This window comes from Takifugu flavidus, chromosome 4, assembly GCF_003711565.1.
Source record: "Takifugu flavidus isolate HTHZ2018 chromosome 4, ASM371156v2, whole genome shotgun sequence".
Taxonomy (NCBI): Eukaryota; Metazoa; Chordata; class Actinopteri; order Tetraodontiformes; family Tetraodontidae; genus Takifugu; species Takifugu flavidus.
In genome coordinates, this window is record NC_079523.1 from 16,545,717 (window position 1) to 16,561,957 (window position 16,241).

Below are 16,241 nucleotides of genomic sequence, written 5' to 3' on the forward strand. Positions count from 1 at the left end.
GGTGATGTGTATTCGTGTAACGAGTGGGTGGGGCCCAAGGAAATCAACACCTTACATCAAGGTGTGCCTAATTATTTGGCAGATTCCTCAACTCAGGAAAAATGGGCCAAAAAAAATGACTTAACTGACTCTGGAAAGTCCAAAATTGTAAAAAAAATCTTTCAGAGGGATTTATCACTCTTGAAATATCACAGATATTGGGGCATGTTCAAAGAACCATCAACATTTTGTTGCAAATAGTCAACTGGGTCACAAGAAAAGTGGTGAGAAGATAAGATGCAAATCAACTGCCAGAGATTTGAGAAAAATCAGGCATGAAACTACCAGGAACCCATTATCCTCCAGTGCTGCCCTATTCCACAACTGCAACATACATGGAGTATCAAGAAGCACGAGGTGTTCAGTACTCGGAGACATGGTAGAGGGATGAGAGGCTGTACCTCGACCACCTCTGGACAAGACACATAGGTTGAAACATCCAGAATTGGCCAAGAAATCTCTAGACAGATTTTTCAAGGATTTTGTGGACTGATGAGATGAAAATAACTCAATGACTCTGGTCCAACCGACCAGATGGACGGGCCCATGGTTGGATCAGTGATAGACGCAGAGCTCCACTTCGATTCAGACACCAGGTACTGGTATGGGCAGGTAGTGTTAAAGATGAGCTAGTGGGACCTTTTCAGGTTGAAAATGGAACATAATCAACTCTCAGACCTCATCTCCATCTTTCTTCAAGCAGTGGTACAGGAAAAAAATCTGCATTTTCAAGAAGAACTTTATGCAAGACAACCCTCCATCACTGGCCAGTAAAGGCCTTCAAGATGGTTAGGTTAACCCTAACTCCAATCTTAAACCCTAACTGACTCAACCTAACACCTAACCCCTAAACCCTAATGCCTAACCCCTAACCAACTAACCCTAACCCCAAACTCCTTGAAAAGGTTTTCTTTTAAATTCCCAAAATGTTTATTTTTAAAATTTGCATTCGTTTATGATTCTCACTTTAACAGGTGTAAAATAAACAAGTGAGGAGGGAAAATCTTTGTTTTTCATTTAGTTGCGTAATAACTCTGCACACCACTAGTTGCCTAGTAATGGTGTACATGTAGATATTGTCTTAAGAAAGCCAAAACTTCACATTTACTACTTCAATATTCAGGTTTGAGGGTTTGTTAACATTTTGGATTGACAAAGAGCTCTGTAGTTAGGGTTAGGATTAGTACAGGGTTAGAGGTTAGTACATGGTTAGGGTTAGTACAGGGTTAGGGTTAGAGATTAGTACAGGGTTAGGGTTAGTACAGGGTTAGTGCAGGGTTAGGGGTTAGTACAGTGATAGGGTTAGTACAGGGTTAAGGTTAGAGGTTTGTACAGGGTTAGAGGTTAGTACAGGGTTAGAGGTTAGGGGTTAGTACAGGGTTAGGGGTTACAAAAGGGTTGGGTTTAGTACAGGGTTAGGGTTTGTACAGGGTTGGGTTAGAGGTTAGTACAGAGTTAGAGGTTAGGGGTTAGTACAGGGTTAGGGGTTACAAAAGGGTTGGGGTTAGTACAGGGTTAGGGTTTGTACAGGGTTGGGTCAGGGGTTAGTACAGGGTTAGAGGTTAGTACAGAGTTAGGGTTAGTACAGGGTTAGGGGTTAGGGCTAGGACAGGGTTAGAGTTAGGACAGTGTTAGGGTGAAGGATAGGACAGGGTTAGGATAGAGTTAGGGTTAGGACAGGGTCTGGGTTAGGACAGGGTTAGGGTCGGGGAGAGGGTTAGGGTTAGGAAAGGGTTAGGGATAGGGCTATAACAGGGTGAGGGTTAGGACAGGGTTAGGGTTAGGGCAACATGAAGCAGAAAGACATCATGCCTCCTACTTGTGCACGCAGTGTAGAAAGTGATGTGTGATTTTCCATACGTGCCCTTGTGACTGTGCACTCTGGTGGACGTGGCTTTTTTAACGTGTTCTCCTCCACCTTTGATCTTTTTTCCATGTACCTTTTAGCAACTGAACCTGGAACAGGGTTCTCTCATCCTCTGTGAGACCCTCATTGAAACTGTGTATGGTGAGCGGGGACAAGTCCTGAAGTCAAAGGAGAGAAAAGTCTTCCTCTTTGAAGATGTGCTTGTCTGTGCCAACATAAATGTCAAGTAAGTCCCTTTAGTTGAACAAATCAAGCTAAATGCAGAAGATTATGTCTTTTCTGCTCAAACTTTAAAATAGTGAAGCTGAATAGAAAAAAAAATTTTTTTTTGCACCTTAAATCGTGCTTAATTAAAGGATTTACATTAATGGTTTGATCCTGGTTGTATGTTGGCAGCACTTACCGTATTAGTTGGTAAGAAGATCAGAGGTGATGTTGTGGGATTCGTGAGGCTATTTCAGCAAACTACCAGATACAAAGAAAAATCTGTCTGAGGTCTTTCAGCACGATCAGATGTCCAGAGAGCTTCATCAGCTTTAAACGGATGGTAGAATTCCCAACTACAGTGACTGGTGGTTGATTGGAATGACTTGAATCTAGTTTGAGCTGCTTTTCTCTGTCTCGTCTGGCAGCCAGAGGTATTAATCAGAGGTATTATTAGTCACTTTACTGTCTCAGAAAGAAAAGAAATGTTTGCAAAGCTCCTCCAAGATGTCACTGAAGGGCCTTTCTCTTCTTCCTGCTAAGTAATGACCCCCCGTCTCCATCTTAACCTGGTTGTCCTGAATCTGCAGCTGCCTGTCCTCCATGATACCCGTCATCCATGAACATCACCAACTTCTGCACACAGTCAGGGGCAGAGTTTTGGTGCTGAGCATGATGCTCTTAGTGATCCTCATTTCCACTCGCGTTTTTTTCTTCCTCTCTACCGTTGGAGTTTTTTGCCTTCGTTTTTTTTCTTGCTGTAAAATGTCCTCAAAATGTTAAAGTAAAATCGTTTTGACAAATGGGATTTCCATGTGGCGAAATCTGGAATGTACAGATTTTTTTAAATAGGGACATTGTACAGAAATTGTCTTTTGTTTTATGTCGATGCAGATATTTTGAATTCAGCAGCATTTGTGGAAAAAAAACCCGACTTGTCCGTCTCAGTTAAAAGTCATGTTGTGTCTTGGCTTCAGATGTAGCAGCAAAGACAATAATATGTTGCCAGGATGAGACTGTTGGGGCTCATGCATAACAAGTCATTTTTTTCTGCTTCCTTCATTGTGCCGTCATTTGCAAAACGTCCATTTCAGAGCGAGCTGGGGCTGGGGCTCGATAGTGAGCGCCTGGTGGCCGGGCCTATGTCCATGGGGCCCGGCCGGGCCCAGCCCAAACCAGCTACGTGGACACTCCCGTCTCCAGTGGACCCACCACCCGCAGGAGGAACATGAAGGGTCCGGTGCAGTGTGGATTGGGCTGCGGACCAAGGGAGGGGCCTTGGCGGTCCGATCCTCGGTTATGGAAATTGGCTTTTGGAACATGGAATGTCACATCTCTGGCAGGGAAAGAGCTGGAGCTTGTGGGGGAGGTTGAGCGCTACCGACTAGATATGATCGGCCTCACCTCCACACATAGCGTCGGCTCAGGAACCCAAGTCCTTGAGGGGGGTTGGACACTCTTCTACGCTGGAGTTGCGGCGAGAGACGGAGAGCGGGGGTGGGCTTTTTGCTTGCCCCCAGACTCTCTAGTTCGACGTAGGGGTTCTCTCAGTCGAGCGAAAGGGTTGCCTGCGCCTTTGGGTCAGGGAACGGATTCTGACGGTTGTTTGTGCGTATGCACCAAACAATAGTTCAGAGTACCCGCCCTTTTTGGAGGATCTAGGACGGACGCTGGACAGTGTCCCAACTAGGGACTCCATCGTGCTGCTGGGAGACTTCAACGCTCACGTGTGCAATGACAGCATGACCTGGAAGGGCGTGATTGGGAGGAATCGTGTGCCCGATCAGAACCAGAGTGGTGTTCAGTTATTGGACTTCTGTGCTAGTCGTAGTTTGGCCATAACTAACACTATGTTCGAGCATAAGGTTGTTCATCGGTGCTCTTGGCACCATGACGGCCTGGGCCGTAGGTCAATGATTGACTTCATAGTCGTGTCAGCTGATCTGCGGCCATATGTTTTAGACACTCGGGTGAAGAGAGGAGCAGAGCTGTCAACTGATCACTACCTGGTGGTGAGTTGGATCATGTGGGGGGAGCCACCACGCAGACCTGGCAGGCCCAAACGCTTAGTGAGGGTCCGTTGGGAACGCTTGGTGGAGGAACCTGTCAGGCTGGTCTTCAACTTCCACCTCTGAATGAGCTTTGATCGCGTTCCAAGGGCGGTAGGGGACATTGAGTCTGAATGGGCCATGTTCAGCTCCGCCATTGTCGAGGCAGCTGTCGCGAGCTGTGGCTGCAAGGCCGCTGGTGCTGGTCGTGGCGGTAATCCCCGTACCCGATGGTGGACACCAGAGGTGAGCCGTCAGGCTGAAGAAAGAGGCCTACAGGTCATGGCTGGTCTGTGGGTCTCCAGAAGCAGCTGACCGGTACAGGTTGGCTAAGCGGGTTGCGGCCGTGACAGTCGCGGAGGCAAAAACTCGGGCATGGGAGGAGTTCGGTGAGGCTATGGAGGAACACTTTCGGTCTGCTCTGAGAAAATTCTGGCAAACTGTCCGGCGCCTTAGGGGCGGCAGGCGGCAACTCGCCCACACCGTGTTAAGTGTGCGTGGGGAGCTGCTGACGTCTCCTGGGGCAATTATCCGGCCATGGAAGGAATACTTCCAGGAGCTCCTCAATCCTACCAACACGTATCCTCAATGTGAAACAGAGGCGGATGACCAGGAGGTGGACCATCCAATTTCTGGAGCGGAAGTTGCCGAGGTAGTGAAACAGCTGCCTGGCGGCGGAGCTCCAGGAGCGGATGAGATCCGCCTGGGGTATCTTAAGGCTCTGGTGTTGTAGGGCTGTCCCGATTGACAAGCCTCTGCAACATAGCGTGGACATCGGGGGTTCCTTGGACTGGCAGACTGGGGTGTTGGTCCCTATTTTCAAGAGTGGGGACCAGAGGGTGTGTTCCAACTATAGGGGGGTCACACTCCTCAGCCTCCCTGGGAAAGTCTATGCCAGGTTGCTGGAAAAATAGGATTAGACTGATAGTAGAACCTCTCATCGAGGAGAAACAATGCGGGTTTCGACCCGGTCGTGGAACCACGGATCAGCTTTTTACCCTTGCTGGGGTGCTTGAGGGGAGTTGGGAATTTGCCCAACCAGTCCACATGTGCTTTGTGGACTTGTGAAAGGCTTATGACCGGGTCCCCAGGGGCATCCTGTGGGGGGTGCTCCGGGACTATGGTGCGGAAGGTCCCTTGATAATGGTCGTCCAGTCCCTGTAGCAAAGGAGCAGGAGCTTGGTCCGGATAGCTGGTTGTAAGTTGGACTCGTTCCCAGTGAGGGTTGGACTCCGCCAGGGCTGCCCTTTGTCACCGGTTCTGTTCATAACCTTTATAGACAGAATTTCTAGGCGCAGCCGGGGAGCAGAGGGTGTCGAGTTCGGTGGGCGGAAGATCTCATCGCTGCTTTTTGCGGTACTCGTAGTTCTTCTGGCGCCATCGAACAGGGACCTCCAACAAATGCTGGGACGGTTCGCGACCGAGTGTGAAGCGGCAGGGATGCGAATCAGCACCTGCAAGTCAGAGTCCATGGTCCTCGCTCAGAAAAAGGTAGAGTGCCTTCTCCGGGTTGGGGAGGAGGTCCTACCCCAGGTGGAGGAGTTCAAGTATCTCAGGATCTTGTTCACGAGTGAGGGTAGGATGGAACGTGAGATCAACAGGCGGATCGGAGCGGCGTCAGCAGTGATGCAAGCGCTTAACCGTTCCGTCGTGGTGAAGAAGGAGCTGAGCCGGAAGGCAAGGCTCTCGATTTACCGGTCGATCTACGTCCCAATCCTCACCTGTGGCCATCAATGTTGGGTGATAACCGAAAGAACGAGATCGCGGATACAAGCGGCTGAAATGAGTTTCCTTCGCAGGGTGGCCGGGCTCAGCCTTAGAGATAGGGTGAGAAGCTCGGACATCCGGGAGGAGCTTGCAGTAGAACCACTGCTTCTCCACATCGAGAGGAGTCAGTTGGGGTGGCTCGGGCATCTGGCTAGGATGCCTTCCGGACGCCTCCCTTTAGAGGTGTTCCGGCCTCGTGGCCGGCCCAGGACTAGGTGGAGAGATTACATCTCTCGCCTGGCTTGGGAGCGGCTGGGGGTGCCCCCGGAGGAGCTGATGGAAGTGGCCGGGGAGAGGGCTGTCTGGGCATCCCTCCTGAACCTGCTGCCCCCGCGACCCGGATCCGAATAAGCGGGAGAAAACTAAACGAAACTAAGAAAATTGCAGGTTCTATTAGTGGGTGTGTCCTCTGTGATTCCATGTGCAATTTTTGTTAGAATAGTGGTGCAAACCACTCTATTTAATGCATGTGCTACCAGCTGTCGTCATGAAGACGCATTGAAAAACTACTCTCTGAGGACGGTGTTAACTGCGATGGTGCACAGTTGCGATCCAGACGCAAGAGAAGGCGAGGAGTTTCTGTGGAATGACTCCTTTAAATCCGCTCGTAGGTCATCAGCAGCTCCAAAATGGCCCTGCTGCATAGATGGTGTCTCTTTTTATTTCTGACCAAAGGTGTTGACACGTCTGGCAGATTCTGGGTACCCGCAGCCAGTGTGAACCCCAAAGCACCTTTTCGGTTTGGTCAATTGCATTGTTGTTAGAAATCCAACTACTGAATTGGCATCTTCTCCGTCCAGTTTTTTTGTGTCCTCGGATCATATGTCTGTATTCTGCCTGCGTCATTTTGCTGAGCTGAAAGATCCAGTCCTCGGGGCACCTGGTTAGTGGATCAGCTTCGTTCCAGCTGCCAATTTTGAACCTGGTTTTATACACTTGCAGCTTTTGTAGATCATGTGCAGTCTTCTTCACCCATTTATTTTCTTTCTTTGCCAGGAGTCCTCCAGATATCAGCAGTCTGGTCCCCATTGGCCCCAAGTACACCATGAAATGGAGCGCCCCGATACAACAGGTGCAGGTGGTGGAGGTGGGGCAGGAGGGCTCTCAGAACAAAGAGACCCTGTTCCCGCAGAGTGGCACCAAATGGCCAGGAGGCGCCTGCCTCTCAGGTAGGACAAACAACAACAGAAAAGAGACCGTTTGCACTGGTTTACGCTATTGTTCTGGTGCCACACCAGTTGACTTTTTACATCACACCATGACAATGCGTGAAGAAGTTAGCCGCCGTGGCAGCAGCAGCCACGGCTAAATCAACAGTAGCAGTGGGCGACTGTACATGTCGATACTTGGCGCACTGCTCATACCATCTGATTCAGCATGGCGGTGATCTCGGCGTGCCAACACTACCTCGCCATAACTCGATAGGTTCGTACCAGTCGCTACCACAGCAGGCCGCCTGGAAACAGCCGTCCACGTGCTTTCACAAATCCACTAACAACCGAGGTAGCTGGCGGTGGTGGTCCCACCTCCTTCTGAGTTCTCTGGGCCAATTTTAGTCCAGCTCAGAGTCCTCCACGTGCAGTTTCTGTAATGTCCCTAATGCAGGAATTTGGATTACTGTGATTCTATCACACTCTGATAGACAACAAACATTATCAACCTAGAGACTATCCCTTTCCTTTGCAGGCTCAAATCGAGAGCTGGTAGCAGTAGGTGGCATTCCGGTTGAAACAGCAGCACTCCGTCACTAAACTTAGGCTAACACATGATGATGTTCCCAGAGAAATCCGCTGGAGATGAAAAGCCTTGTCAGGGTGGAGCGGTGCAGCTTTTTCACCGTTCCTGCTCCTGACTTAAATATTAATGGGGCCTTCTTCACAGATCCCCATGTCATGCTTGGAAAGCAGCTCCTGTTTTGAGAGTTGGTTCAATTCCCACAGGATTGGGTTTTCCTCTTGGTGCTCTCAGGTAGTTTGGGGCCAAAACTTTTCCTCAAACTAGCGGGATCATTTGAGGTTTGCTCTTAATACAGTCTTCTCTCTGCCTTTGCTGTCAACAAACTCTTTTAAATGCCCTCCACAACGAGCACTGGATCAGGACATCTATGTGTAATTATTCTATCTCTATTTTTCTATTGTATTACATTTTCCAACATGGTGTCATCACTGTTACTGTTCTATACAGAAAGCCCAAATGGAAATTCTCTTAGAGACGTGCAGGCTTCACTTCCTTTCACTTTACTCAGCAGTGTGACATCAGAGGCTTCAGCCACAGAACTTTCCATCAGGCTTTTCCATTTGACCCGTGTTCCCTTCAGGAAGTATTCCAGAAGGTCTTTAATACTTTTTGTCTGGCCTTAACCTCCGTTGGCCTGTTTTTTCCCTGAGGCAGTGATACAGCCTTACGAGTGCACTGAGAAAACATTTACATTCACAACATAAACTCCTGCAATTTAACACCACATCTCATTTCCATTTGTAGCATTGAAAAAGGGTCTAATTATCGATTTCTCCTCAACCATAATTCATCAACACCTCACTTTACAAGCAGTATGATGTGATTTTTAAGCCCATCGTCCATATCTCGGATGGTATCCCTTTTTTCAATTTCCCGGGTGTTGTGTGCATTTTCTGATTGGTGTGATGGGAGCAGCAGGTCTCCAGAGCCACAGAGCTCTGTCAAATATATTATTCTTAATTTGTTGGGAAATGTAAAATTCATTCTTTTTAAAAAAAATATGGGCGCTCTTGAGACTTTGAAAAATTAGAACAAATGTTCGCCGTTGTACAGCATAATTATGTATAACATGAAATAGTGTCAGTTTTCATTCAGTTGGAAAATGCTTCTGTCCTCCCAGCAACCACAAGGCAAACAGGGAGAAATTTCTCAGGGCTTTTGGAGTTCAATGCCAGATGGCCTTCTAACTCTGCAGAGTCTGATTTAGATCCATGTGACTTTTGGCTGTGGACACTATTTAGCTGTTGTCTGGTGGACATTCATATAGCTACTGTGTGCCATCAGCAGGTGCTGGGGCCCATGGGTTCAGCAACTCCTCTTGTTCTTGGTTCATTCTCATGCAGAGTCCAGTAGCCCCACGGGAGCTATTAGATGAACAATCCCGCCCAACACTTCCTTAGATTCTGCCTTCATGTCTCTCTGGATGCCAAGTCTACCTTCGGAACTTATTAGACTCTTCACACTGCTGTCATGGTGTGGATCGGCAATAATTAGCTGTCAATATAAGATTGCTAGGGGTTTAAAATGGCACACCAATAAGAGCGGTTTTACACACTATTTTCCATGCAGCCACTAAAAACCCTCCAGCTGGATTTATGTCCAGGAGAGATCTTCCCTGCAGACTAAGGTGATATGTTTTCTCATTTCCTTAGGTAGAAACTTCATGGGGCCTCCGCGACTCTACCAGGAGCTGCAGGAACTGCAACATGACCTTTCGGTTGTGGAGGACGTCACTCTTCTTGTGGGCACGTTACAGGGGATGTACCAGGTGTTTGCTCGTTTCTTATTGGTGGAGCATTGGAGCGGAAAACTGAAGGCCAGACAACTGGATGCTTCTCAAGCTGCACTGACCCCTTTAGCGTGCTGTTGTTTGAAAGAGAGCACATTGACGATTGAGCTGAATCTCCAAATGCCAAGATGGGTATGAAATACCCATCTCTTATAGCCTGAGAACGATCAAGAGATCCACTGAGGGAGAGAAAACCAAGTCGAGCTTCAAGAGTCATTTAAATCGCTGAATTCAGGGCAAATGGAGATTTTTGTTTGGCGAAGTCTCTCCAGTTTCAGTTTGCTTCCCTTTAATTGGCAATTCGGCCATTAGTTGGGATAAAAGCTCAGCGGTGTGCCTCTCAAACGCACAGGTTCAAACTTTAAAAATGGTGCTACAGTATTAGACAACATGTCACCCTCTGACACAGTTGGCAGAAATGCTGTTTTACTATTTTGCAAAAAAAAGCAGCGGTGCCTAAAACCAGGACATGCGCCAGCGGTGTGCCACTAAAGCCTTGAAAGCGCCTGTGGGGAGCGTGCTCTCCAACAATCACCAAAGGGCTCTTCAGGCTCACGCTAACACCTTTACCACTTTACACTGAATGGACCCAAGAAGAGTCTTCATTTTTCACCCATTTAAATTGATTTATCAGCAGCAACAGCCGCCAGACACCGTAGACAAGCTACAAGCTCATCGTAGAGCAAAGAATAAAAACCTTTCATGTTCACACACAAGATTAGTTCAAATTCACCATTTGGCCAATCCTCAAACTCCGGAATAGGCCTGATGGTTTAGGCTAACGATGTTGTTGTAACGCACATGAACGCCAGCCACAGTGCATTAAAGAGCTAAAGCGGTTGTTCTGCATGCATTGTTCTACCTGGCACCTGCTGTATGCTTGTTAAATGTCTGTGCACGTCTCTCCGTCTTTGTTGTAGAACTTGAACACCACCGTGGCCCAGGACTGGTGTCTGGCCCTGCAGAGGCTTATTCGCATCAAAGAAGAACAGATCCAGAGTGCTAACAAATGTCGCCTTCGCCTCCAGGTACCTGGGAGGCCAGATAAGTGAGTACTCGTTGACATGTAAGTGGGCTTCAATGGGCTTGTGTCAGTCAACACCAATAATAACAAGAAGTTCCTCACAGGTGAGAGGCTACGAAGATTCCCTCTAGTTTAATAATGAGAGATAATCCATCTGAAGGAGTTTGGGGTGAAATGCAATGACGGATGCAATGAAAAACTACACAAACTACACCCCGGCAGCCTTGGCCTATAACAGCGTAGCTAAGATGTTAACCTAATGATTAGATGACCCCCTAAGTATGATAGTTTGTCTGTCTATGATAATAACTGGAACTGCAGACTTAGTAACAATAAGCTTTTTCAAAGAGGTAGGTTTTAAGTCTGATGTTAAAAGCAGCGATGGAGTCAGCCTCCCGTACCTGGACAGGGATGTGGTTCCATAGCAGGGGGGCCTGGTAGCTAAATGCTCGGCCCCCCATTCTACTCCTAGAGACTCTGGGAACCACAAGTAGACCAGCATTCTGAGAGCGGAGCGGCCTATTGGGCTGGTAAGGTATCACTAGCTCCTCCAGGTAGGATGGAGCTAGGCCTCTGAGGACCTTGTAGGTCAAAAGAAGGGTTTTAAAAATTATTCTAAATGTAATGGGCAGCCAATGAAGAGACGCCAGTACAGGAGTTATGTGATCTCTTTTGTCAATACAATGGGACCTCTACTTACAAATTTAATTCATTCCAGAAGTTGCTTTGTAACCTGAAAATTACGTAAGTAGAGACGTGTTTTCCATGTAAATGCCCTAATCCGTTCCAAGCACCCAAAAATCTGAACATAATTTTTTTTAATAAATCATAAAAATGCATCAAAACATGTAACAAATACATGTTACAATTAGATCACCGCACAATAAATGTAGGAATTCAGTGCAAGGCTTCTCCAGGAACAAAATGAACTTTATTACAGGCTAATCTTACATTAGCCGTCATTACTAGCAACGAACGTTAACACTTGTGGTAACACTGCCATCTAATGGACAAACATACGAACACCCACAATAAATAAAAGTGAAACGAAGGCGACGCTGGGATACACACAAACTTGTACAGATTGACGTCCCTCCTAGCCAATGGGATGACAGGAAAATGCTAGGCGATAGCCAATGGCAGAGCAACTACAGGCAAGTTTGTGTTCACTAAACTCCGCGAGTAGCAGCGGTAGCGTATTTTTGACCTTCGTATCCTGAAATTTCCTTCGTAACAAGAGGAAATATTTTCCCGTTGAGACACTTCATAACCTGAAAAATTCACATGTAGAGACGTTTGTAAGTAGAGGTCTCACTGTACCTGTCAGAACCCTGGCTGCAGCATTTTAGATCAACTGGAGGCTTCTTAAAGAGTTGTTTGGACACCCTGATAATAAAGAATTACAATAGTCCAGCCTGGAAGTAACAAATGCATGGACTAACTTTTCAGCATCATGCCGCGTCAGTAGTTTCCTGATCTTTGTGATGTTCCTCAGATGAAAAAAGGCACTTCTAGGGACTGTTTTAATGTGTGAGTTGAAGGAGAGATTTTGGTCAAAAGTTACTCCAAGATTCCTCGCGGAGAGACTAGATCTTAATGAGATACCATCTAGAGTGATCATGTGATGTAATCTATCCATGAGAGGTTCAGGACCAAACACCATGACCTCAGTTTTTCCTGAGTTTAGGAGGAGGAAATTTGAAGACATCCAGGACTTTGTCTTTAAGACAGGTCTGGAGCTTCACTAACTTCTCTGTCTCCTCTGGTTTCATGGATAAATAAAGCTGAATGTCATCAGCATAACAATGAAAATTTATCCCATGCTGCCGAATAATGTTTCCTAAGGGAAGCATGTACAAGGTGAAAAGGATTGGTCCAAGTACAGAACCTTGAGGAACTCCATGGCTAACCCTACTGTATGAAGAGGGAACACCATGGACATGAGCAAACTGGTATCTATCAGATAAGTATGATATAAACCAGTCTAGTGCTGCCCCATTAATACCAGTCACATGTTCCAGTCTCTGTAACAGGATGCTGTGATCAACTGTATCAAAAGCAGCACTGAGGTCCAGCAGAACCAGCATAGAGACCAGTCCATGATCTGAAGCTATGAGAAGATCATTAGTAACTTTAAGAAGTGCTGTTTCTGTGCTGTGATGAGCTCTAAAGCCTGACTGAAACATCTCAAACAGACTGTTCCTCTGCAGGTGCTCCAGTAACTGCGTCACCACAACCTTCTCGAGAATTTTAGAGATAAACGGAAGGTTGGATATCGGCCTGTAATTTGCTAATACGTCAGGATCCAGTGATGGTTTTTTTTAAGCAACGAAACCTTGACAGTCAGGCTTTCATAAGATGTTGCTAAAGAACCATTAATCTGGCCCAGAATAGGGCTGCCACCAGTGGCACTATAGCTTTTGTGTATTTGACTTGGGCTAAAAGACACATGGTAGACTTGTCATCAGATGTCATTAGATTTATAACACTTTATGTGGGTCTGTATGATTTTCAGGGGTTTGTACTGAAAGAACAAGTTCTTCCAACATTTTGCTGAAAAGATGTTGATTCTGTTGCAGGTTCCATTGTTATGGTGAGTGTCTCTCTCCATGCATTCATAGCGACCAGTACTGGAACATGGAATTGTAATAATGGTACATCACAATGGATGCCTGTTAATGGGGGTGGATAAAAATGAGGGAGGGATAAACTCGTGCAGTGTTAGTGCCACAGCCCTCCAGAGATGGATTAGGTGAACGGAGATGAAGGCATAAAGGAGAGAGTGTGGAAGCAACGCTTGTGTAATAGCAATGTAATTGAGGCCTTGTGATGTGTGGCTACGCTGGCCAGGAGCCTCAGGCTGGACAAGCGACAGGTGGACCAGCGGGACCAGAACCATTCACACCGGCCAGGGTGACGCAGATTGTGGGGGGTGAACGAGGGCGGAGCAGTGGATGAGATGAATGAGCAGGCTGCCGGGTTTCTCTGCTCCTGTATGTCCACGATGCAAATGAGTGTTTTTAATACACACACTCACACACACAGATGGTGAATGGAGAAGCACATAGGAGACTGTTAGCAGGGCCCCTGCACAGTTAGTCCCTGATCGCTCGCTTTGCTATTGATTAATGACAACTATTGATTGCCATCAGAGCTTTGCTGGCCAGACATCCCCAGAGAATGTCCTGTCCTGTCCTGTCCTGTCCTGTCCTGTCCTGTCCTGTCCTGTCCTGGTGCATCTGTAAGGGGTCAGCCAGCTTGCTAAAGACCATTGAGAATGCACAGAATTGACCACATTTCAGCTGAGCTGACACACTGATGAGTACAGGAACACCTGTAATAGGAAGTTTTGCCCTGGGGATGGAGGGTTTTCTTCTCCTAACAGAATTTGCTGTGCTTAATTTTGTCCAGAGATAAAGACCTTTTGGGGGCTTCTGCTGGCTACCTTTCATCCATAGACACAATAGTTCTTTTTCTAAAGTTAATGAGAAGAGACTTTCTAATTGGCTCCTGCTTCTTAGAGCGAACACACCTCTGATTGAGCAACTTCAGGAGCCATTTGCTTGATCGGTGAGTGCACTGGAGTACAAAGAAAAATGTAAATATTGATCTTTGCCATTGCAAATCTCAAAGGACAAATCTGTGAGAGGTTAGTAGTTTCTGTGTTGCCATGGGGATTCAACAGCCACTTGACACAATAAACCAAAGCAATTACAGACACTTGTACTCCAGAACTTTCCCAGCCCTGCAAAGGTACACTCCTCTGTTTGAATCCATCCAACCCATTTCACACTGGCAGTTCTGACCAGCCTTGTTTGACGTGGCTTCATAAGGATATATCATTTTTTCCCATGTTTCAAACACCAAACAATTGGAATAATTAAGAGAAAACAATTCACTAAAACTTAGTGTGCGCAAAAACACAAATCGCACGTGATCTAACGATCAAGCGTCCGAAAGTACGAGCCGCTACCCCCCCACCCCGCAGCTTGTAGAGTGATGCAGCTCATTTATAGACTTCGTCACTCGCTCCACCGGGATAACTAGTTTTCTGAATCTGAATGGGTATTTCCAGCCACCAGAGGGTGCTCTAGCAGCACACGAGCAAGACAGGGGTTGAGGATATTTAGTGCAGTAAAGACTATTGTGCTTGTTATTTCCCATCCAATCACATCAGCCTTTTTGTTAACCAGATTTCAAATCATGACCACAGATTTGCAACATTTTTCTGACCCGTTTAAATGGGACGGGTTCTTGCTGGGCTCCGACGGTCCTGTTTCCACAGCTTTTACTTTATCCATTTTTCAGACTGCTTCTTGTTACCTGGTAGCAGTAGTGTGGTTAGGTGCAAGTCTAGTTACTTTTAAAGTAACTAGAGATGATCCCGAGTGCACAGGATCAGTCGACAGAATATTTTAGTCTGACGCTGTCATAAGTTCTTTCTGTAATATTTGCAACATCAGATTTGAGTGACAGTGAAATGCTTTGGAAGAATGTGCAGTAGTTCAGGTTAGAGCGTGCTTTGGAGATCAGTGGTCTCCAAGATTGCTGTGGACTTAAGACGAAGTTCTGTCCAAAGTTCTGGTTTCATTTTGAAGTGCTCTTCCCACTGCAGACTTTATGGTGCCTCCGCAAAGTTCTCCAGCTTTGTAGTGTTTGGCTGCTGCTTCACATATCAATGGCATCACAGTTTTAGGGTGAAGAAAGACCTGTGCAGTGTTTTCCGCTCTTTTCGGATGCTTCCTTTCTGTAGGGCTGAGTAACAACAACCTTGCTGCGTTTTCAGTGAAAAACCTTCACAAGATAACACAAAATAGGTTGATAGATAGATGATTAATGTTGATAAAAAAAACAAACAGGTGTTGCTGGTCAAAGTTAATTTTTTTCTTGTTTTTGGGCACCAACAAACTTTAGTCTACTTCAATCCCTTTCTTTAATAATATATATGACATGTGATAATGACTCATGGGATTGTATCTATATAGATGGATGAATATGTAGCACATGGAAAATAGAAAGGCGTGATTGCTGCTCCGAGTAGTGACAAACTGCTCAGGTGGCATTCGAGGACAACGGATCGATGGGATGGTGGATGAAAAGCAGCATAAAGACCGAACTGGTGCATATCAGCACTCTGGGTACTGTGAAAAGGCCTTTTGTTTCTCAGGGACCACAAACACAGGCAAGTTAGTGGCACGTGTGCAGGTTGCCGACGCTGCCGGACCTTCGAGAAAAGCCAACGATTTTGAAGACCTCTTCCTGCTGCAGCTTTGCCATTGGAACAACACATACTTGATTCGACTGGAGTGTGAATGTGGGTGTTTCTATCATGGCCACACCAAAACAACTTGAAGAATAACTGGCTGAACACAAATGTATACCCCCAGAACGCTCATTTCCAGCTGTCCCTCAGAGGAGGCAACAGACTGAAGCACCTCCTGCACCCAAGACCTTCTGGGTCTACACAATGAAAGCCACATCATATCTGAGTCTAAATGAGGCCCTAATGCGATGTTTTTGATGTTAATGCATTCTAGTATTTTGTTCTTTTCGCTCTTTTTTCCTGTCTTAGTCACATGACTCAGTCACCTGACCCTGAGCGAGGTCTCTAAATGATTTAAGTTGGCTCATATTACCACAGATGCCTCAGACTTTTTGGACTAGATTTCCCTTTGAAGCCCCACCAGGACAGTCTTCATGCTGCTTTGATCCAGACAGCGTCATCGTGTGGGTTATGTTTGAACAGCAAGGGTCTGTCTATCCAAA

The 16,241-nt window shown here is 46.6% G+C and overlaps 1 protein-coding gene across 2 annotated transcripts in view; it reads left to right on the plus strand.

Moving 5' to 3' along the window:
* arhgef10la (Rho guanine nucleotide exchange factor (GEF) 10-like a) overlaps nucleotides 1-16,241 on the plus strand; it is a 79,258-nt gene that overhangs the window by 27,550 nt on the left and 35,467 nt on the right. For both annotated transcript variants that reach the window (XM_057031471.1, XM_057031472.1), the window contains 4 exons: nucleotides 1,987-2,132; nucleotides 6,922-7,094; nucleotides 9,315-9,430; nucleotides 10,372-10,499. In XM_057031471.1, coding sequence (XP_056887451.1) covers nucleotides 1,987-2,132; nucleotides 6,922-7,094; nucleotides 9,315-9,430; nucleotides 10,372-10,499 — 563 coding nt within the window. The remainder of the gene's footprint in view (nucleotides 1-1,986; nucleotides 2,133-6,921; nucleotides 7,095-9,314; nucleotides 9,431-10,371; nucleotides 10,500-16,241) is intronic.